At 38.6% G+C, this 24,674-nt stretch overlaps 1 protein-coding gene across 1 annotated transcript in view; it reads left to right on the top strand.

Annotated features, from left to right (window-relative positions):
- Positions 1-24,674, top strand: part of LOC124360584 — a 59,659-nt gene that overhangs the window by 25,115 nt on the left and 9,870 nt on the right. The window contains exons 4-7 of the mRNA XM_046814316.1: positions 4,607-4,776; positions 7,566-7,706; positions 22,609-22,776; positions 24,416-24,632. Of these exons, the coding sequence (XP_046670272.1) occupies positions 4,607-4,776; positions 7,566-7,706; positions 22,609-22,776; positions 24,416-24,632 (696 nt within the window). The remainder of the gene's footprint in view (positions 1-4,606; positions 4,777-7,565; positions 7,707-22,608; positions 22,777-24,415; positions 24,633-24,674) is intronic.

Genomic DNA, 24,674 nt, shown 5'->3' with positions numbered 1-24,674 from the left:
GGGGAATTTTTCAAAGAACATGGTCTCTTAATTGGTGTATACCATAAGTCCTGTAGTAAAAATAATAAATGATAACATGTTATTTTATTAGTTAAATTAAGGAGTTTTAACAGTTCTATAGCTAAAACTGCAAATTTTAAATAATTGTTGTTATTATAAATTAATATAATTCTTTTTAAAGCAATTAAAGGAACACCAATCAACAGGAGCATTTTTAAAAGATAACAAGGTTATAATGGCTTGTATTGAAGCTGCTATACAGTAGCGTAGCCAGAAATTTCGTTCGGGGGGGGTCCGAAAACTGGAAGATCCGGGGGACGTTTTGTGTGTTATTTGCCAATGAGTTCACTGGTAAAAGAGGTAAATACCAAAATATGGAGCTTTAGTAACTACGCCTTATAGAAAGTGGAAAGATGTAATAGGCAAATTCAACTCTCACAGCAACTCTGAGTACCACAAATTTTCTTGTATAGCTACAGACAGAAACTTTACGAAGTTCGATTCTGGCCGAGTATAAGGCTCCAAAGTGACGTTGGATTCACTGGATAAGAAAGAAAAAGAACAAAACAGAGGCTTCACTCAAGCATATAATTGACACAACTATATTCTGTGGAAAAAATGAAATACCCCTTCGGGGACATTGGGCCACTGACGGCCGAAAACCTTTAGAAAAGGAGGGAAATTTTCGAGCGTTGCTCCGGTACAGATCAAACTAACGGTCGGAAAATGTACCGAAAAAAAACTCTACTGATTAGAAGTTCGGCTACTTTGGATTTCACTGATTGAGGTATATTATGAATGAGTTATAATGACGATTTTTTTGTATCATTTACACTGTAGACGAGTAAATAATTATCGGAAAAAATCCAAAAAATCACTTTTGGTCGGAAATAAAATACACCTGAAAAACTCTAATGATTATACAGTAACTTCAACTACTTCGGACTTCGGTTATAGAGGTAAACGTGGTTTTTTGATTGAGTTAGGACGACGATTTTTGTTATCATTAAAAACTGTACTCGACTACCTATATAATTATCGACAAAAAATCACTCCGGTCGGTCGTAAATACCGAAGAAAAGCTCTCTACAGATTCAAGTTTTGACGATTTTGGATTTCACTGGTTCAGTGGTTGAGGTAAAAGTGGTATTTATAATTTTTTGTTAGGACATTGATTTTAGGTATTAATTCAACGCCGACGAATAAATATATAATTATCGAGAAAAAAAAACAAAAATAATCACTTCAGATCGGAATATACTAAGGAAAATGTAGGCAAAGACAAACAACCTCAGTCAGTGAAATCCAAAAGTAGTCGGAACTTCTTATCAGTAGAGCTTTTTAAAGTGTATTTTCCGACGACCGGAAGTGGATCTTTTATATTTTTTTTTCGATAATTATATACACGTCTACAGTTTTTTAATGACACTAAAATAAACGTCGTGACTTAATTCTAAGCAGCCATTTTACGTCCCCAAGACGAATTTGAACGAAGTGGTCGCTAATTTAAACTGTCTCCAAGTGGGGTCCAAGTCGGGTCGCTAGGATGGCCTCTGGGCGCTCCTCCTGGTCTGTGGGCAGTATCTGAGCAAGTTGAATCTCAATGACTTGCCTGTCAACTGTACAATTTGCTCCTGCAGCAGTCTATCAGTTGGTCGGTGTGCCACTGAGGCCACAGCTTCATTGAAGAGCCGGGTGAGGGCGGTCAGCTGCGCAGTTATTTCAAGACGGCTTGTAGGCTGCGCTGGGCGGGGGCTGGCTGGTTCTGATGCTGCATCAGCTTCTGGCGCCTCCGTTTGTTGCGGCAGAGTGGCTGGTGTATGTGGCCCACTCTAGTTTCTGCCTGGGAATCGCCCTGGGCCTCTGTGTGACCGGAAGGTCAGCCACAGATGCCGGCGGGCGAGGAAGTCGGTTTTGGCTGGGTTTCTGGGGTTTCCTCCGGCGCTTCTTCTTCTGCGGCATGTGGTCCTCAGCTTCATTCTCCGATACGGAGTCCGCTGGTGACTCATCTCGCGCTGGTCGCTTGGGCGGGCTGGGCCGTTGATCGCCTCACCGCTGGTTTGGTAGGCCGGGACTTGCGGCCTAATTGGACAGCTGCCGCTCTGGCCTCCTTGTAGGCTGGACACCCACGATAGTTGGCGTTGTGATCGCCGCCACAATTGCAGCAGTGACCCTTCTCCGTCGAGACTGTTGGGGCAGTTCATCTTCAGATGATTTCTCCCCCCGCGGACACATTTTCTCGGCCTCCCGCAGTTGCCGGAGCCGTGGCCAAAACCTTGGCACCGTTAGCACTGCGGCGGGCCGACCGACCTTCTTGTAGACAGTGACTGAGACCCTGACATGGAGCAGGCTTGTCACGTTGTAGATTTGGCAAGCCCGCTTAGTGTCAGGATTCTCTGCTCACTGTCCCTGGTCAGCGTGATCAGCCAGCTCCTGGTAGGTCCCCTGGCTGTCCGAAGTCGTTGCAACCTCGTCGACGGCGAAGCCCTCGTCAGTTAAGACATCGAAGAGCTCCACATCATCGGTGTCGGGCAGTCCGCTGATCACAACCCTAAGCGATCTTTCACGCCCAAGGTTGTGAGTGTAGAAGGGCAGCTTCTTGGAGAACATAGGTACCGGCTGAACTGCCCTGAAGTCCTCCACGGTGGTCACTTTCAAGCGATAGTGAGCACCGTGGAATGTTTTCGTCAGGCCGTTCCCGCGCCAACTCCTCCAACTTCTTGGCGTGGGTAGGCCAGGTTCGGAAACACTGTCCAGGAACAGCAAGGGTATCCTGGGCGTAGAAACCGAAAGCCGTAGGTTGGTCAGATGTCACACAGTAGAAGTGGTGACGTTGTGGCCTTTAAAAAGGCCCTTTGCTGGAGCAGCGACCTTCTTAGGCGCCGAGCTGGCAGGTGGAGAGCTAGGCCTCTTAGCTGGCTTCCGGCGCTTCCAAAGGCACGCTGTGCCATCTTCTTGAAGATGTGTCACTCATGTTGTTCCAGTAGTTTGTTTACACAACGAGCGCTTGATGTCGAATGTTCGCCGTGTTACAATTTAGGTTGCTTTGCGACGTAACGTGACCGCGCTCTATAGCAATACCGTGATTACACTACACTATCCGAAAGCCCGAGCCCAAAAGTATCCGTTTGATACTTTATGATTTAAACGAAAAGGACAATTATATTTTTAACAACGGTCACTTTAATCAATTAAATCAATCAATTTAATGTTTGTAGACAAGAGTAAATGATAACTCTCCTTTTTTTTTCTCTTGCTCCATGCTTTATTTTTTTAATACGTCTTAAAAATTTCGGGGGGGGGTCCCGGACCCCCTGGACCCCCCCCTTCGCTACGCCACTGCTGCTATATGGTAGGCATCCCATACTGACGCATCTATTTATTCAAAGAAATACAAGACAGAATTTTCAATAAATTTATAGATTTATTATCGAGGATACACAGAAAAAGATATATGATTATGAGAGTCCAGAGGTTAATAATAAAAAGTATTTGTTAAAATTATATACATGTATGGGTTCTTACCGTTACAAAATTCCTGTAATTATTGTGTCCTTAAATACTCGATTTTTCATCTATCTATCTGTATGTGTTTTTTTAAATATAAAACAATTCTGCTGTTGTCGAGCCGAGCCTTAAATTTTAGGTATGTGCTAAAAAAATAAATATGTATAATACTACTGGGAAATTTTACAAAAATGTTTTATTCCATTTCAAAATGTTGCTATTCGAAACATTAAAAAAGTCCTCTTGGTAAGTGGTCTTTTGTGTTTGTTGTTTTTGTGTTTGCCATATTTCATGCCTGGTTTACATTAGGCATGTAGCAATAGATTATGTTTACATCAGAGTAGACATTTCTTGAGACATCTGATTGTGATTGTTATGGATGTTTGGGAAATTCTGGAGTCTTTTAGAAAAAGATCTTCCTCGGGTGTAAGCTAGCCTCTAAAACCATAGTCACAGTTTAAGTGTGTTTGAACACATTTTCAGTGATGAATATCACTCCAAAGATATAGTTCACTTCTAAAACTTCTAATGTGTACAATAATTAGTGGACTGACTGTGCTGTTCTTTAAAAATGTTTTACCACAATCTCTAGAAAGTTTATACTATTTTTATTTAATGCAGTACAGTGAAGTGAAGGGTTGAACGTAAGATTCAACATAATGATCATAATGGTTAACAGGATATTGTGTAAAGGCTAGTGTAGTGAACATGCTCATGGTAATAATAAATAAGTAATTAGATCTTATCATTCTATAACACGTATCTAATCTATTATTTCTATTGTATGTCGTATACATTTTTCATTATATTGTGTGTTTTCAGTTAGGTGAGAGCTTGCAAGAAGAGTCACATGCTTTAGGTTGTAGCTACAATAGCTGTTCCTTATTTGTTTTATACTGCAGAGTACTCAGTATTAGGGCCTTAAACATTACCATATTATCATTAATATTACTGTATGGTTTCTAAAATGAATTATTTGGTTATTTCTAAGTTTTTACACACAATAAATAATTTAATTGATACTGTTTCTTGTTTTTGATTGATTACATCTCAAGAGGCTGGATTTGTCAATTAACAATAATGTATCATGTGTGTGTAGGAGGCTGGTCATTCACTGGTATTCCGAGTGTACTGGACAAAATGGCAACCTCCTGCGTAAAACTACAAGGCCTGGGATTGTCTGGATTACAGGGACTCAGCCTGGATAACATCAAGTTTCTCGTTTCAAATTGTCCTTACCTCGAGAGGCTTGATCTGTCAAGTATCAATGTATGTTAATTATCATAATTATCTGTTTTACAGTATTTTCAATCCCTAAAATTTATATGATTTTATTTCTAGTTTCTTTTTAGTTTCCACTGTACTTATTTTTGAATTGACTAAAATATAAATTCCTGGTCATTACTAGGAAAAGCCTCTGTTTCTGTTCTGCCTTCTCTAGTACATTTATATCTGACCTTATAACTAAATTATAACATTTGTAATCTTTTCCAATCACATTAGAGTTACCAATATCATGTGATGTGTAGGAGTGTATATGAATCAGTTGTATTTTTAGGCTGTACCTTATTAATTAATATTTAACCCTTCAACATGGGGATTTCGAAGAGCTCACCTCTAGCCTGTTGCTGGAGATTTTCCTGCTAATGCACAAATAATGATATGTTTTAGTTATAATTAAATGGAGTATAAATAGTACAAAAATGCCTAAAAGTCATAAATAATGTAACACTTATCCAAAATTGTTCACATTATAAAAAAAAACCAACTTTCACAGATAGGCCTAGGGCTACTACACTCACAAATACTTACCCACTAAATCACTTTTGTATCATTATTATTTTGCAGTTACTGTACAGTGAAATAGTATTTAAACCAAAACTAATAACCTATACTTTTGTTACTGACTAGAAACTTATTACAAAATAATTATTTTTTTACCAGAACTCGTGAAACCACAAAGTATACACAAAATGGTCAGTAATAAAAAATAAAGTAGATACGATGTTGCAATACAGCTGATTTGAGCCATCTGTTTGTTTTCTATAAACAGCTGATTAAGAAGAAAAACATATTCAGTGAAGATGAAAATAAAGAATGCAATATTCTCGTAGTAAACAATGTAAAATATCACTGAAAGTAGTCCAAATTGATACTAGTAGATCATGTTTGCTTATGGTCTGTAGTAATGGGGAGGTTCACGTGAAATTATGATGAAGGATATATTAACTCGTAGCACCGTGAGATTTTTGCAAGTCATATGCATCTTTTTGATAACAAAGTTTATTTTACTAAAGTATTTTCTTAACTTCTAAATGGCCTACAGTTTGATTGAGACCAAGATATTCTGATGTTGGTATCCTCTGTTATAATTCTAATGGTGTAATTGACTCTGTTAAGTTTCTAGGCATACAGCCAGATAGAGGTTTAACCTGGAACTGCTAAATTAAAAAAAAAAAATCCTAAATGGTTTAAAAAAATGAAAACTAACAAACACATACATACAAACAGACTGTAAATTGAGCATTTCTGACCCTTGTTTATATTTAGTATTTTGTTTGTCTTGATACGAAGAAGAAATTTCTTAAATATTGCTGGATAGATCATGGACATGCTACGAGGGCTGTTTTTTTTTTTTCAACTTCCGATGTGGTATAAAAATAAAACTAGGTAGAGTAATTAAATAAATTTATTATCAAAAGTTAGGTACATTATTAGTTATTTTCAACATAATCGCCATTTAAATTGAGATATTTTTCATACCTTGGTACAAGCTTCTTAATACCTTCTTCATAGAAGTTTGCCGCCAGTGATTTGAGATGAGTTTTTCACGGCGTCTCACAGCGCGTCGTCTGTTCGGAAGCTCTGCTCTCCTAGCATCTTCTTCAGTTCCAGGAAAAGGTGATAGTCACTCGGCGCTAAGTCAGGACTATACACCGGATGTTAAAAAACATCCCATTTAAAACCGTCAAGAAGGCGCTTTGACAAAGCAGCACTGTGAGGACGGGCATTGTCATGAATGAGCACTACTCCCGATGTGAGCATTCCTCTCATTTTGTTCTGGATGATACTTTTGATACTGCAAACGTTTGTAACGTACCGCAGTATCCTTCCGCATTGATTGTGGTACCTGGCTCTAAAAACTCAACAAGCAATACACCTTTTTGATCCCAAAACACGGTGGCCACAATCTTTTTGTTGTTGAAAGTTTTTTTGAATTTTTTGGGTTTGTTTGGAGAGTTTGAATGCATTCATTGTTGGGACTGCTGTTTCGTTTCTGGGGTGTCGTACAGAACCCATGTCTCATCTCCTGTCACGATTTTGATAAAAAAATCTTCGCCATCAGCTTCAAAAACGGTTCAGAAAAGACGTTGCTGACGCCATTCGCCGAGCTTTGTGGTCATCAGACAACATCTTCGGCACCCATCGCGCACAAAGTTTTTTGTAGCCTAACTTGTCAGTTACGATAGAGTATAGGGCTGACCTTGAAATCTCAGGAAACTGATTGGATAGCTCCGTAATCGTAAACCTTCGATTGCTTCTTACACTTTGGTCAACTGGATCAACGAGGTCTTCGTTTGCGACCGATTTTTCGTCCTTGGCCCCCTTCATCATGAATGTCAACTCGTCCATCTTTAAATTTCCTACACGAATCACGCACTGCACTGTCACTCATAAAGCTTTCACGGTATACTCGTTCCATTCTACAGTGAATTTCTGCTGCAGATAACCCTTCAGCTTGCAAGAAACGAATGATACTTCTCAACTCACACTTGGCGGGAGATTCTATCATGGTAGCCATGTTTATGTGTCGCTAGATAAATTGGAAATGGCCTCGGCCGTCCGAAAATGAGTGAGGTTGTAGTGGGAGAGGTGTGCAGTCGACTGCCCGCGCATTGCTGGCCGATACAGCTCGCCCAGCCATCTAGCGGCACGATCGGAAGTTGAAAAAAAAAACAGCCCTCGTACATATATATTTATTTAATTATTTATATAAAACAACTCTATTTAGTTTAGTACTATTGACAAAATAAATAATAATGTTTGGTAAATTACAGCCTGAGTTAAACAGCCCGCGCAGTGCAGTAAGCATGGCGTCTCTGCTATACCTAGCACAAACCATGGGAGAGCGCCTTACTCACCTCATACTGGCCAACAACAAGCTCGCTGGAGTACCTCAGATATTGACAGCGATTGCAGTAAGTATTTTAACTATTCAATACTGCAATTAATTGGATTCAGTTAGTTTTGTGTAGTAAATTTTAAAGTAAAAGTAAAAAGTAAAGTAAAGAATGTCTTATTTTACCAGGCGAAGTTAGGGCTAAGAAGCCCTCTCTAACACTTAACCTGGGGACCAACGGCTTAAAGGTGACTTCCGAACCACCACCAATTGCCGGGCAGGCGGGCCGCTTGCAAGGACAGGATCGCTCAGCGGTCACCTGTCCAAGCAGCGGCCACGCTCGATGTTGCTTGATCTGGTTATCTCGCGATAACTGCCGTACCCGCTACACTACGCCATTGGCGTATTTTATGTTCTGTTCTTGAGTAAACATTTCTGTTTTCTAGAAAACTTATATCAAAGATGAACTTAATCTTTAATTGTAATATGTAAAAAATTTTTGCAATATTTCTTTTTAAATCTCTATTTATAAAACAAAACAAAAAAACACATTAATTGAGTAGTAGTTTTCTAAAAAAATGGCAATAAAATTGGCTATATGTTCGATCAAAACAGATTAACACGATCAAAGAATTACTTACAGTTTATTGTACATGGCCTTCTATATCTGTGTCAAATAGCCATACTGAAAATTGTATTGAGACTGGCATATCTCCTTAATCTTAATCAATCTTCTGCATATTCCTCTATAGCTCCAATTACATCCACCAGATTTTACTTGGGTCCATTCTGTTTTGGCCAATCCAATCAGAATTCCGTTTTATAAGAGGCTTAATAAATATTTCCCTCCCCTTTCTAGTATGTGTCCATCCCACCTAATTTTTCTGTACTTGATATCAATCACTATGTCACTAGTCTGGTAAAGATCCTTATCTCCTTGTTTTGCTTTATTCCCTATTCATCTTGTTCATACATTAACCCATATATTTTGCACAGTACTTTATCCTCAAACACTATACATTTTTGTTCCTCTTTCTTGTTTACTTTCCAAGTTTCAGACTCATTAAGCAAAAATGGGCAGATTATTATTTTATAGCCTTATTTTGGTTTTGTGTGACGAGAATTTTGACATTCTGTTACAGGCGTATAGACATCTGTTAATAAAATTCAGTCTGTTTTGTGTTTAAGTTCTTCTGTATTGTTATTTGATATAACTATTCCCAAGTATTTAAAAAATCAAACAAGTGACCAACAAAATTTAATAAATTGCTGGATCTTGGTTCTAATAATTTTAGATTTAAATTTTATGTGTATAGTTAATTTTGTTCGGAAAAAAAACAGTAATTTAAATATTATACGTTTGGATATTGACTAGCCTGCTTTATTATCTATAGTAAGGTCAGTTTAGTTTACATCATGTTAACCCTTTGAGTGCCAAGTATTTTTTGGGTGGGTATACTGAAAAGTGCCAGGTATTTTTCTAGTGGGTGTACCTAAAAGTGCCAGCCCTTTTTCAGGCATTTTGCAAGGTTTTATTAAAAAATTCACAGTTTGATTATTTAATAAGCTATCAACATGATTCTTTTTTTATTTTTCTCTGGAAACTCTGTTTAATTAACATAAAATAACAAAGTTACCATAACACTAAATTTAGGAATACCAAAAATGGACTTACCTAAAAAAAATTCAAAAATATTTTTTAATTTTATTTTTCAACCAAATTATTATGACCAAAAAAAATTCATGTCCTTTTCTTAGTCCATATCACTGGAAATTGTATGCAATTGTCTGTAAATCTTGAAAAATTTATATTATTATCTTCAATAATGAGTAAGTTATACAACTTTTAAGAAACTATTGTCACATTGTTTCTGGTAGCTATGGCAACCAAAAATGTTTATATGTGAGTTTCATAATTTAAAGTTTGATTGGAAGTGTACTATAATAATTTATTTTGAAAAGAACGGTTCTTCACAAACATTTCAATATGATATTATTTAAAAATATTAAAGGTTACAATTTTTAGTGACTTTTTCCCGAACGTCCGGTAAAATCGGACGTCGGCACTTTTCGGCCAACTTTTGTCGGTAAAATCAGACGTCACTTTTCGGCCAACTTTTGTCGTCCGGTAAAATCGGACGTTGGTACTCAAAGGGTTAATTACATCTATAAAAGAGTCTGCTTGATGTCTTATGACCTTGGTCGCTTTCCCCTTGTCTGCATTTCTCACTTTGTGATTACCATGTATGGAATTTAGGTTTTATTATAGAATTATGTTTTGTGGGCCTAAAATCATAACCATTTGAATGTGTTTTCTAATTAGACAATGGTGCTTCCAATAGCTATTAAAAAAATCATCAAGTAGAGAATCATAGCAAACTGTCAGTTAGTGATTAAGTAAATGGTGTATGCAGATTGGAAACCCTCACTTACCTCCATTGGTTTCATGAAGCTTGTAAATCCATTTCAAAAGTATAAATTTGTATTACTCTGTTTCTTTAACTGTTTTTTTTTTTTTTGGGCTTAAGTTAAAAATATACAAAATGGGCCCCTCTGGTGTCAAAATTAAATACAAAAATGATTGTCATCTTTTGTTCAGAATAATATTTTTATTGTTTTATAGAGCTTAATATGCTCTTTAGAGCAAAAAAATGTGGACACTGCCAGCTTCACAGTAGTACTTATAAGGATAATTAATTATTGAACTTTTGAAGACTTATTTTCAACATAGAGTTCATAGATGTATGCGGTGAACTTCCGATGTATCTTAATACAGTTTATATTTATGCCATGACATATTTGATAAAAGTTCATGGAAAACCATATGTGCTATGCATTGACAACTCCTTGGAGGTACACAAACATACAATCGCTATAACATGGCTGTGAAAATAATGTTTGATTTTTCATTCTTCTTAGGGATGGGTGTACTACTTTGTAATTAAACCTAAAAAGTCTTCTGCTCTTCTATCAAATCTAAGGCTTCTGAAGAGAGCTATAAGATTTATGGATTCCTGTTCTCATACCTCCTTTGGGCTCAATACATAGGCCCCAAGGTAACTTTTCCTTCTTGCACAGGTATCAGCGCATTCCAGCCATTTGCGTTTCATGGATCCTTGTGCTTCCCCACATGGTCTGCAGTAATTAGTTTGGCTTAAATCCAATTCCCTTTCAGAGTCTCTCTTGGCCTGGGCTTGCACTATTTCATTTCTAGTTATACCCTTATAACCTGGCACCCATCCAAGAACTACTGTACCTCTCTGCCAGTTCCTTTGGAGAGCATACATACATTCCCATACCACACTTAACTCATCAGTACAAGTGTTCTATAAAAGAGGACTTTAAAGCAAATTATATTTGAATTATGAAGTTCACACTTTCATGTATTATCATATGTCTACTACATCTTTGCATGGATGTCAGTATAACAAATTAGCTCAGCAGTAGACAAACCTAAAACGATCAGTACGCTATACTTTTATTGTGCTTTGTGTATTTATATATAAACTAGTAATTACCCGCGGCTTCACACACAGTTTCTTGTCAGATAACAGGAACATATTTGTAGTACGGATATTTTCCAATTGGCATGCACTAATGAAATAAGTGATGGCCATTTGAAGATATTCTTATTCGAAATTTCCATACAACATTCCATTATTTTTTTATTTAATAGCTCAAAAGATTACAGTAGCATTTGAAACTATCTTAGACCAGAGGGAGGAATCCTAAAGTTGAAGTGTTAGCTCTCTTAGTGAGAGCACTTATGATGTAATATGAGGAGTCCTATTTGTATTTGTAATTTGTAGCTTTTGCTTGACAGGATCATAAAATTGCAGTCAATCACATCTAAAATATTTACAATTTTAAGTTAAATCCTTAAAAGAAACATCTGCATGTTTTGAGGGCAACCGGGTCGCTGTCTTCATTTGTATTCTTGATTTTCACTTTTGGAAAGTATAATTATCCATAAACCTTACAGTATAGTGCAAGTCCTTGCACTCTGTTCTCTGTTATTATCCTATTTCCTTGACTCAGTTCAGGAATAATATCTACTTTTATAAACCTAATCAGTGTACTATCGCTTATCAGTTCAAGACAGCCTTACTGCTCCCTTGATGCTTTATCACCTTTAAAAAATTGCTCTTTGTGTCTGGTGAATTGCTTTCTGATTTCATGTATTACGTTTTGTTCTGTAGCCAACCGATATAGGAGAGACTATCACGGCTATTTTGATGTCAGGGGCGTTTCTACGTTCAGTGGCTATCCATCCGTGCTAGTGAGAGATTACTGTTGCTCCTTGTTTTACAGTAGCAGTTTAAAATGTGTGGTGCAGTTGAAAATTTCACAAGTTGTGAAATGCTGTCGGAAACACTGTTTTTGTTGGCTAAGCACAATAAAACAATTGAGATTTATCGACAACTACGTGAAGTTTATGGAAACGGTGTGATACTGAAGGTGGAGTGCATCATTGGTGCATTAGGTTTAAAAATTGCTGAACTAATGTGCATGATGACAAAATAAGTGGACGGCCTAGCATTGTAACTGATAAAATTGTCTCTAAAATTGATGAAGAGATTAAAGAAGATTGCTGTTTCACAATAACAGAACTCTCACTTAGTTTTCCTCAAATTTCAAGGAGTTCGCTATACAAAATTGTTACACAGAAGTTAGGTTACCATAAGTTTTGTGCAAGATGGGTACCAAAAATCAACACATGGCAAATCATACTTGAAAAGTCGTGGATGCTTTTAAGTGGGAAATTTTCCCACATCCGCCTTACAGCCCGGACCTTGCACCCAGCGACTACCACCTGTTCCCAGCAATGAACACCTGGTGTGTGATACAGTGCTTTAATGACAACGTGGAACTGCGGGAAGGTGTGCATATCTGGTTGAAATCTCAGGCGACAGAATGTTTTAATGCTGGAATTTCAAATTTAGTTCACTGCCATGATGAGTGACTAAATTTGTATGGTGACTACGTTGACAATAGTATTTTAGTGTGACTTTCAAATGACACAATGTTTTTTCTTGTACTTTGTTTTTTGTTTGTATCTAAACGTAATGTACTTTCTGGATAGCCCTAGTAGTAACAATTAAGAAAATTAATTAAACTTGAAATATAGAATATCGGAATAGATTAAACTTGTTTGAATTTTTCATAAGTGTAACCTATAATAAAATTTAGATAATAATACTGTAGTTGCTGTTTGTAGCATATATACATGTGTGTTAATGGATATATCTTTTATAAAAATAAATTTGTGTTTTTATCTTTATATTTTTTAATCATCAGTAGGAATAGTTCAAAATTTATTTTACTTGTGGTACATTTAACATATGTAACATTGTTTAAAATACATATTTTTAGCAATATATATATATATATATATATATATATATATATATATATATCTTTCTAAATAAAAGGAATATATCCTGGAATCCTCTTATATAATTTAAAATTAAAAGTACAGTTAACCTTTTACCAAATTGCCACACAGTATTGGTTCTAGCTCCACATTATTACTGTCATACACAATCCTCATGCGAATGTAAGGTCTATTCTCTTGTAAAGTAGTTGTTTGTAAAGTTATACTAAAAAGCATATAAATTTTACCGCACTTAATAATCCTTGGTAACCCTATATAACTCTTAGTATAATGATGTAAATAGCTTCATTTAAAATCTTTTGTAAATGTTGAATTTTGTTTGTTTACAACATGGGTACAATATGTTTACTTTTGAAATATGTAAAGTTTAAAAATAAACATTAGATTTTTACACAACCAATTAAATTTTCTACATGGTGATTGCTGGGAGAATGTAGGGCTACAGCCCAAGTATATTAACCCTTATAACGTCAGTATATCTTTTCACGACTTCCAGCAAACGGCACAATATTAAAAAAAAAAAAAAAAATTTTAATGTGTAAAGTTCATTTTTATTTTTACTTTCTATAATTATGGTAAGTATAAAAAAGTAAAAATTTTAAAATTATAAAGTCACTGTACTCAGGATTGTCAATGTTACGAGACATGTTATTTATCACTAATATAATGAACACGGTACTTTGGAATTATACCTACCACACCCAGACATGAATCGTTATTTGACATTTTGCTTCTACTGATTACTAGATTAGCGTAGAAACAATATTTCGTCAATATAAAACAGGAATTGTCTTATCGCAAACCCCTCCCCATCCTCAGACAGAGGTCAAAGTCGAGCGGTCTAGTAGATAACGTGATTGCAGAGTCTCGCCGCCCGTTCAGCTGGTGCGTCGCTTTGTTGTACTTCCGTGTTTTACCTCTACATTTCTCCAAACACAAAAATTCAATAAAAACAAACATGATCAAACTAAAACTAAACTCTTTATTGAAAAAAACACTCAAAACTTGTTTTTATTCTTGATCATACTCCGCCACCCAAAATGCGAGTGCCATGCCTTCTCGCTGATGTCAACGAAAGAAAAACATCCCTCGAGATAGTACCTATCAGTAAAATATCAAATTCTAGAGGATCTGATCAGAAATATTAATTGAATTGTAATGGAAAGGCAATTATGTACCGCGCAAATCATGTGATGCCGCGTGGCCTGTCGTAATCGGGATTCTCGAGAAAGATAAGATAACAGCGACAACAATACCGATCACAATGCCTGGAAATGCTTGTAATTTTGTAATTAAAGAGTTGTTTTTTTGTTCTATCATGTTTGTTTAGCTATAAATTTATATTTTTGTGTTCTTCATACTGGTGTGGTCGGTATAATCCCAAAGTACCTGAACACTAAATAGGTGACACTAAACACTAAAATGACACTAAAAACACTAAATGAATAATAAAACTAAGATATCAATACTTTTAACAAATAAATAAAAACCATATAAACAGAAAACACGACGAAGGAAACCGACTCAGCGATGGTTAGACACGCACTACCTGAAGCCAAACTGCAATCAAAAGCGAGCGCGCTTTACGGCGTCTGTGCCGTGTGGCGGGGAGAGTGTCTAGACACTGCGTCTATTCTTTCAAACAATGTAAACGCGACAGCTATATTTTGACGCTTGACATAGGTCAATAACCCACACACATGGTTGACGCATACCGTTAGTGACATTGATCGGATTTAAAAGGAACTTAAATTTGCTATAGACGCAGTTTTGTGTCGATGCGCCGTACCGCGTCTTTGCCGTTTGGAGATAGTTTGTCTATGCGCCATACGGCGTCTGTGACTTTATAAGGTTAAGGTGAATGTATACCATGATATTGAGTTTACGCATCGCTATGGAATTCTTGCATGGCATGGCCTACTATTACTGCTAGTAAATGATAATATACTTCAGTAACAACAGGATAATACTGGTAGACACAATACTGGTGTACAAGCATTTATGGCCATTATACAGAAACAATAAAATCTTTTATTGTACTATCACTATTATAAACGAATACAACATTTTCCAATATAACTTTTATTTTGTGCAAGGCCTTTCTGAATCAAAGACTCCATCATCAAGCACTCCACAAATTATCAAATAAAATCTTGCCTGACAGCAGCCATAGAGGCCCTGCTAGACCTTTTTTTACCTTTACCAGAAATGGTAAAAAGAGAATGCTGAGGATACATTAATTAGAATGGCAAAATCTGAGATAATAAGAAAAAAAATCCGTTAGAGCCCAATCTTATATCTGCCTAGTGACGGTGTGTTTATATGTAACTTTGATAGGAACTATCATGTAGAATTTAACCATAAAGAAGAAATTGATAAAGAACACAAACAAAAAAATTTATGGAGTATATCATTATATAGTATGCAGATTGGTCAAAGTATAGGCCACTTATGAAACACTAAGAATTGTTGGAAGAATCACCAATTATTTTCAGGCAGAGGTGTGAACCATTGAATGATACAATTCCAACAGAAAGTAAATACAGGAAACAGAACATTGCCAATATGTATAACAGTCAAGGAGCTATTATATCTATGAATTCTCTTGTTATTAGCTCTGGAATGCTTTGGAACTATAAGAATTTCGTTAATTATGTGTAACAATGACAACCTCAGAGTGTTTTGCCCTTAAAAACAAAAAGAAAACTCTTCCTCTCTCTGGGTGCTAGAGTATGCAAGAGTTGAAGGGATGAAGAAATTAGTAGGTAAAGGGTTCTCCATACACCTATTAAGACATAAACTGGGATATTTGCTATCTTTATATATTTCAAAAATAGAACACTAATTTTTGAGGATTATAATCTGTCCTCTTTCTCAGCTATTAAAAAACTCTTAATACATGAGGTTGTTCATGAACAAAAAACTTCAAACTAAAAGGAGTGGCAATTACTTACCACACACTAAACTTAATTTGACAACATAATATGTTGCACATGAAAAAAATTAGGAATACCTGACTGGTACACCAACAGCATAGTCTAGACTGGTGAGAATAAACTCAAGCGATGTCACTTCACAGAACAAAGAGCAGTACACAACACGTCGCACGCACAAGGGAAGGTGGAAGACAGGGGAGAAAATCTATGTTGGCATTTCCTATTGTATTGTTGCAGGTCATCTGAAATAAAGAAAGCTGATGATTGGAAGGGGAGGGAGGGTAAAGGGTAAAACAATCTCCAGCCTTGTTTTCATCCTGGTTCTCAAAGTTGTGGTGTGTGTAAAAATTTTATAGTTTGATTTTTTTTTAATTTTTGTAATGTTTTTTAGGGTTTTCCAGTTAATTATTTTTTTAATTTTGGTAGGCAAATTGGCCTAACCTTAACATAAGGTTGATATAGCATTGATCTAATAATTTTATGAATGAAGCTTCAATAAGTTTACGTTTGAAAAAATGTCTCTCTCGGTTTATGATGTTTGGCTGCTTCATCCCACTTCATAAGCTACATCATTCAAACGATTAAGTTCTTGTTGCTTATTGTTGCTCTTTTGCAAAGAATTAAGTTAGATTTCAATCAAAATTTGCCTGCAATTTCATGATTGGACTTTACTTTTGATGTAACAGTAAGAATAAGATATTAAGTTAAAATAGAGCTAAGTTATCACAAAAATGTGTGAATTATTAAGTGTTGAAAAGTAAAAACTTAACAATAAATGGAAATTAAATACAGCAAAATAAATGGAAATGCGTTAAATGTATAAATATTTTTATATTTATCACCGAGATGAAGAAAGGTTAGATTTATCCACAGTCTAGCCAGCTCTCTTGCATGTCTTATTTTATGTTTTTTTTTTTTTTTTTTTTTTTTTTTTTTTTTTTTTTTTTTTTTTTTTTTCCTTTGGGATATTGGGGTGGATTCATAGATCCTCACACGTCAACCTGAGCTTATTGTGTGCCCCTTTGATGTTAGAGGGGTAAGCCTATCTTCGTGCCCTTAATTAGGCTAAGAAGCTTTTCCCCGATACTAGCATCTGGTTTCGTCGCCTGGTTGTTTGTCACCGAAAAGAGCCCTTCTCCTTGCTCCCAGTCTCTCACAGTCCAGTATTATGTGTTTTGCAGTCTCTTCAGCAGACTTATTGCAGAGTCTACACTCCGAGGCCTCATTTCGTAAACCTAGAGTGTTTAGGTGTTTCCTGAAGTGGCCGTGTCCAGTGATCAAGGCAATCACTTGCTTAACCCGATCCCTGCCCAGCCCCATCAGCCATCTGGTGAATCCGGAGCTAGAATGCAAGCAGTCTTTTGCCGAGTGCTTGTCCTTGGTGACTCTGCCACCGCACGCGGTGTGTCTTCCTGGACCATTTGTTTATACTTTGGTAAGCGGCTGACTTGCTTATACCACAACTCGGTTCTGGACCGATGTATGGCATGCTTGCTCCGCTTTTGGCAAAGCCTGTCGGCGCATTCGTTGCCACCTATGCCTGTGTGGCCCGGTACCCAACCAAGACGCACACAGTTGCGTGATCCAAGCTTGCAGAGAGTGTTAAAGCACTCCCACACAAGCCTGGATGAAATGCCTGTTGGAGTCAAGAGCTTTAAGAGCTGCCTGACTGTCTGACATTATACAGATGTTCATTCCCTGGTACCTTCTGGTGAGGCCTAGGTTGGCACAGGCTAGGATACCATAGATTTCGGCTTGAAATATGGAGCAGTTCTTCCGACCCAAACTGCCGCTAAGGGCAGTTCTAGGGGATTGACTAAACACTCCATATCCAGTTCTACCTTAATAAGCGAGCCATCCGTTGTACCAGACAAAGCTCTTTCTTATTGTTGGGATGTTATCTTGCGATTTCCACTCATCTCTGGAGTAGAAGTCAACAGAGAATGGCTTATTGAATACGAACTCCGTTCTCATTGTGTCGGAGGACCATTTCGAGAATAGCGCTTGGGTTTACAGCTTCAGTGATGGCGCCATGGCTCGCGTTAGACGCGCCATTCCTCCACAAGCCAGCAACCATCAGCCGATAAGCTGACTTACGCGCTTCAGCTTTTATATGGACATCAAGAGGTAGAAGTCCTAAAGCCACCTCGAGGGTCGCTGAGGGACTGCTCCTGAATGCTCCGGTTACAATGATTGTGCCAAGCCTTTGTAAGCTTTCAAGCTTGGCTTTGGCAGTTACCTGATTCACCTTTGTCCACCAGACTAGTGAACCATAAGTGATTTGAGGCCTTACAAACTGCTTTGTAAAGCCTTAGTGCTATGTGGGTTTTTACGCCCCATGAGAATCCTGCAAGTCTCCTGGACGTCATGAGCGCCCCACTTTGCTTTGTATGCAGGATATTATTAAGATGATCATTCCACGTAAGCTTATGATCTAGAGTCAGTCCTAAATATTTGACTGTCTTTGACCACTCCAGCTGAAGTGGATGCGAGAGTTTCAGCCTAGAAAAGAGACTCTAGGTTCTTTTTCCTAGTGAATGGTACAACTTTACTGTCTTAGAGGGATTTACTTTCAGTCCCTCTCCCTGACACCAGTTGTGTACATGTTGAAGGTTGGTATTCATGATATCAACAACAACATTTGTATATTTTCCCTGTACCATAAGGACTATGTCGTCTGCATATCCTTGGACATAGATTCCGTTGTTAGTAAGGTCCTCAAGTAGACCATCTACTACTAGGTTCACAGTAGAGGTGACAGGATGCCTCCTTGAGGACATCCCCTTGTGGGATGCGGATCACAAGCGATACTTCATTAAGATCGGCCCATGATCCGTCTGGAGCACAGCATGGCCTAAGCCACCGGCACAGAGCTGGCTCGAGGCCACGTCGCTGTGCTCCACTTACCATTGCAGTGAATTTGGCATTGTCGAAAGCTCCTTCAATGTCTATGAAGGTGCACAATGCCAATTCCTTGGCGGACAGGCTATCCTCAATCCTACTGACTAGTTGGTGCAGTGGCTGATTCACAGGATTTGCCTTGCTGGTATGCATGTTGGTTGCGATGAAGGGGAGTGTCTGAGAGAACTCCCTTTCTCAGGTGCCTCTCCACCAGTCTTTCTAATGTTTTCAGTAGAAACGAAGATAAATGATGGGACGAAAAGATTTAGGGACAGAGTAGTCCGCTCTCCTTTTTTAGGGATGAAGACCACCTGTTGAGACGCCAGACTTGTGGTATGTACCCATAGGCTAGGCTCGCCCCTGAATAGTTCACATAGAAGGGTAAGGAGATTCTCCGGCCCTTGTTGAAGCAGGGCCGGAAAGATTCCATCCCTCCTGCAGATTTTGAAAGGGGCAAATTTAGAAATTGCCCATTTGGCTTTAGAGAGAGTGACAATCCTTCTGGCAATGGCCCAGCTACCACGACAAGTCTTGGCCGTGAGCCTGCCTCGCGGTTACCAGACGTTCCAGTGTCGTCATTCTCAAAGATACAGTCAGGGAAGTGAGTCTCAAGGAGAAGTTTTGAGGCTATCACTAGACCCGGAAGTGTGTTGACCTCCCTGGGACCTTAAAGATCCCAAGTGACCGGTTGGACTTGAGGCTAGTAAGCGTTGCAGTCTAGCTGCGCGCTTAACTCATTTACCTTCTGTGTGTAAACTGCCTCCAGGAACTTTTAATCTTTTGTTTTGCTTTTTTAATCGCTAGGCTGTATTCTGTAAGAGCTCTATGATAGGAATCTCCCAGATACGGCTCCCTTTTGCATTGATTGTTACAGCTTCCTGACATTAGCCCTTTTGCGAGCGAGGTCCGCAGTCCACCACTTTAGTATTGGTTCGACTCTTCCCCCGTCGCAATGGGCAATTGTCGTGGAAGCTATTGATTATAGCATTCTGCAGGTCAGAAGCTATCTGATCTATGTCTGTGAAGCATCGCACCCTTCCGCCTACCGATCCCAACTGTGACTGAAGGTCAGACTTATATCCCAACCAGTCAGTCCTCCTGGGATTGCGATAGAGGACCTCTGCAGCCTCATCTTGCAGGTTAAAGCGGATATACCTGTGATCCGATTAATGAGGCCTCTTGCTTACGTGCCACTTATCAACCATTCCAAGTATACCTTGTGTGCAGATTGTTCTGTCAATAAACTTCTTGTCTAATTCGTGTTTGCGAACGTAGGGCGGTTACCTTTATTACATATAAATAGGTCCCTACTTAGAAGAAATTGTAAAAGTGCCTCACCTCTGGGGTTAGTGTTTGTGCTGCCCCATCCAGCAGAGTGATGGGCGTTGGCGTCACAACCTAGAGAAGAAGTTGTTGACGTCTGGCTTGTGCTTCTTCCACAGGAGCTCTAGGTCTCTTGATGGAGGGGAGTTCCCTGGCATCATATGGCAGGTATACGGAGCCTACAATTGTGCTCTGCACTGTGCCTCCATTCTTCCAGGTCAGTGTGCCCACAGTAAGATCTCTGGAGCAGAATTCGTTGAGGGTTAGAAAATCCAAGCCTCTCCTCAACAGGATGCAGGTCCTGACATTCCTTAGAGAGGTGCAGTAAATTAACTTACCTTTGGTTTCATTTAGGCCCGCCACTCTCCCTTGGTGAAGCCATGGTTTCTTGTATCAATGCCAGATCAAATCCCTCTTGGAGGAAGAACTGGCAGAAGGCTGCCGAGGCAGCTCTACTGTGCTGGAGGTTGATTTTGTAGAACTCGTGGCATTGTCCTTGACTGTCGAGGAGACAATTGAGACCTGCCAGAGTCCTAAGTTGGCTCTACAGTTGGAAGCCTTCACAGCCTTGTAGCAGACCTCGTCCAGGAAGCAGACGAATCCGTACCTTTCGGGTCTGGCTTGGATGGAAGGATTTTCCACTCGTTTACATTCAGGTTGGGGTTCTGCTTATTAAACATCTCAAGTACCTTTTCAGGTGTCTTCTTCAGAAGCTTCGGGTGAGCTCTGAAAAACACCCTAGTGGACCTCAAGATGTCCTTACGCAGTCCCACTCTCAGAGAGATGTCATCTCCCAGAGGTTTTTATCCTTTGAATAACTTCTTCCAGCCAACGTTTTGGTGTGTTTCGTTGATGCAGGAAGCAATTAAAACACCTTTCTCTAGGTAGGTGCCCGCAAACGATTGGAACGGAACCATCTCCAGGGGTTGGATTTCTTCCATAATTGCGTCCTCGATGGCTTCTCCTTGCTCTGCACTTAGCTTCGCTTCCGGGTAGCCTTCGAGGGCTATGGCCATTTTGATTGCTGCGACCTCTCTGTAGGTAGCCTTGGGTGTGCTACTACCAGAGGGCCTCGGGATCGTGGGCTTCGGGCTTTTGGGTTTCCCTCCTGGCCTTCTTTGCGGGTCCCTTCGCGGAAGGCGGGGTGACCAAAGTGCCTCTGGTGCGCTTGGCCGACCCCACACCCGCCTTGGGCACCCGCAGTTGGGCCCGGAGTTGAGACCTTCCTGCCGTTCTTGATTCTTTTTCCTCTTCTTTTTCCCCTCCTCCACTTGGGAAGGGTCAAAAGCTTCACCCTTTTCGAGAAGTTTAGCCTTTAGTGCTTCTCTTCTTTGAGCAGTGGTGAGATTGGGCCTCTTCATTCTAAGGTTGCCGAGTTGCTCTGTGGCATCATCCAGCGTACCTGTAGACTTGGGAGTGCTTGGGCTGTTGAGGAGCTGATCTTCTATATCTTGAAGGGATTTTGCTTCCTCTCAGCGCTTGTGCTGCCTTCCTCAGATAAAGCCTTGCCATGTATGGGAGCTTCAGTGTGCAATGGAACCTCCTGTGTTCCTAAGGCACTTTGTTGAGGAGAAGGTAGGGATGTTGGCATAACAACCTCTTGAGTTATGTTGCCAGGTGGTGGTATGTGCGAGGTAGCTTCAGGAGCTACCTCAGCAGGAAGAGGTAGGTTTGAAACAGCTTCAGGAACTGTTTCAAGGGTTGGTTTGTTTTGATTTTTGTGTTTGTTTTTTTCCATGTTGTTCCCACGAGAAGCTAGGGAATGGAAGGTCCACCCAGACAGAGCCCCGCATGCTGGGTAAGCTGCTTTTAAACTGGAGGGTCGCCGGTGTGTCCAGAGTCCGCATAGTAAAGACTGGTTTGCCACCAGCATTCAGCCCTGGCCTACGCTGTTCCACCGTGGCTTGGCCCCTAGTGGGAGAAATGAAAGGGAAACTAGATCGAAGAGTTGAGGAACTTTACCTCAGATAGAAGAGAGTGAAGAAGAGAGATAGGCTGACACATAGAAAAGTGTGCCAGCCATAGGCCTCCAGAACAAGAAGAGAAAGGGATCTGGAGCATTAGCTAGGGTACCTCGGGGTCGCCATTACCCGTACGGCCTTGAAAGTAGACCGCCCCTGAGGGTTATTTTATGTTACAGACCTGCATATATACAGTACATATTAAGAAGTTTCAGGAAGCCTTTAATTTCCCACGAGTGCTCAGGCTTACCAACAGTCTAGCTGGTTCTCTCACCTGTCTTATTTCATGTTACAGACTCACTGTCCAAATCTGCAAGTACTTGACCTAGCCAATGTGAGGACTGTTGCTCAGACCACTGCATATATCCATATTGAGAAGTTGCAGGAAGGCTGTCCCTCCCTACGAGTGCTCAAGCTTACCAACAGTCTAGCTGGTTCTCTCACCTGTCTTATCTCATGTTACAGACTCACTGTCCAAATCTGCAAGTACTTGACCTAGCCAATGTGAGGACTGTTGCTCAGACCACTGCATATATCCATATTGAGAAGTTGCAGGAAGGCTGTCCCTCCCTACGAGTGCTCAGGCTTACCAATAGTCAGCTAGCTCTGTCACCTGTCTCATTTAATGAACAGGTATCTCTAACAATTCAATTAATAGTTTGGTCATGAACAGAATGGGTTTGGTTTCAAATTATATGTTATTTACAATTTACCTATTTTGGGGGATTACAATGTATATTTTAATTCCCATTAGAACTGTTATGGATCATTAAAACACCATTGTTCATAACAGACTTGCTCTCTCTAAATTCATTTATTTAGATAATATAAATTTATTTAGTATTATTTATTTCGTATGTATCAAACTTAAATTAAGAATTGAGTTCCATTGTTTGTAGTTTATGTAATTGGTTTTTGTTCATTTGTTTATATTTTTTATTTACACAATATTGTCATGATGAATACATATAAAAAAAGTTTTTATATTCATCAGTTTTTCTGGATGGAGGAATTATTAAACCCTAAAATGTATTCAACACATATTTTTCATGACAACTAGAGACAAATGAATTTGAGATAAATTGGTTATAGTTAATATAGGAGCTGACAGTGGTGCAAGTATAAGTTTTTTAGGCTAAGAATAAAATTGTTTTATAGATCATGTTTTTCTGGCTCATTTTGATGTAAAACTTGTGGGTGGTAGTAATTTTGCAGAAAACAATTTTTCTATACTTATATGGCAAAAAAGTGCTGTTACATCTTGCTGCAATGTTGCCAACTACATAAATTTCCCTTAAAAGTAAGCATTAAATTTGTGTTTTGAGAATTTTATTTATATTTTTATAAATCACCTTTGATAAATATGGCTTTAACCCTCCGACTGTCATTTAACGGATATACATTGTTTTTTTTTTTTGTTCCTTAAATGCCAATCAACGGATGTCCTTTATCAAACAAAACAATTTGGAATCTGTTCTTATGAACAAGTATATTACACACTACTAGACCTGTTGTTGGGCATAGCTTTAAACAGATTGTAATACTAAAACAGGGTAAAGGGGGTGTGGCTATATAAAATAATCGGATTAGTATTGGCAGAGCCATAGAAAGAACACAATAAGGCTAAATATCTTACACCTGGTCACGTGGCTCCCCCCTACTACCACTCTTCGTGATTCGCCTGGCTCTTGTACTCATTCCGCCCGTAGCTGATCATTTTCAGTAACCCTGCTCATGACTTGCGCCACTTTTTATTTTACTGCTTTAACAGTCGCAAATCTAATTCCTATCAAATCTGACTTGACTATCAAAATAATTTTGTTCATACCTAAAGCGTAAATTTTTCTCTTCTTTAAAATCATTAAATAAAGTTCCATTAATAATTGAAAACGGCTAAAATACTCGTATGTTATACACAATATAAAAAATATAACACATGATGCTTAAACTACTGATTAATTATAACAACAAACCATTGTATTAGATGAGTGCTTGGTTCTGTTCTTTGGTGTTTGAACTGCATTTTTCAACGCTAAATTGATTTGCCACTATTCCAAAATCGACAGTATGGCTTTTATAACTTTTCTACACTATTCCAGTTCGACAACACTATAAAACAAAATATTACACTAAAACACATTCCAATTCAAATCCGACTCAACACTATTACACATTCACAATATTGCTCCTGTGTGTGGTATATGCATTTGAATTTGGGGTCTAGTAAAAGATCATGGTAAATGTTATAAATAATGTTATTATGTGTTAACAGGCTACTTCTCAAGGATTTCCCCAGCTTGAGGAGCTCAGTGTAGCTGGTGTTGTCGAAGGATTGACATCTCAGCCTTATATTGATGATGAAGCATTACAGAGAATCATTAAATCATCCAAGAAGCTAAGGCTACTGGATGTTAGGGGCTGTAACAAAGTATCAGACTCTTCTCTGGTCAGAGTTCCAGCGTGGGATCTTGAGCACATTTTCCTTTCAGGTTAGTTATATATGTTTTCTATTTAACACGTTCGCTGCTAAA

This window comes from Homalodisca vitripennis, chromosome 4 (genome assembly GCF_021130785.1).
Source record: "Homalodisca vitripennis isolate AUS2020 chromosome 4, UT_GWSS_2.1, whole genome shotgun sequence".
Lineage (NCBI taxonomy): Eukaryota > Metazoa > Arthropoda > Insecta > Hemiptera > Cicadellidae > Homalodisca > Homalodisca vitripennis.
Note: the sequence above shows the minus strand (reverse complement) of the source record. Positions and strands in the feature narration are given on the sequence as shown.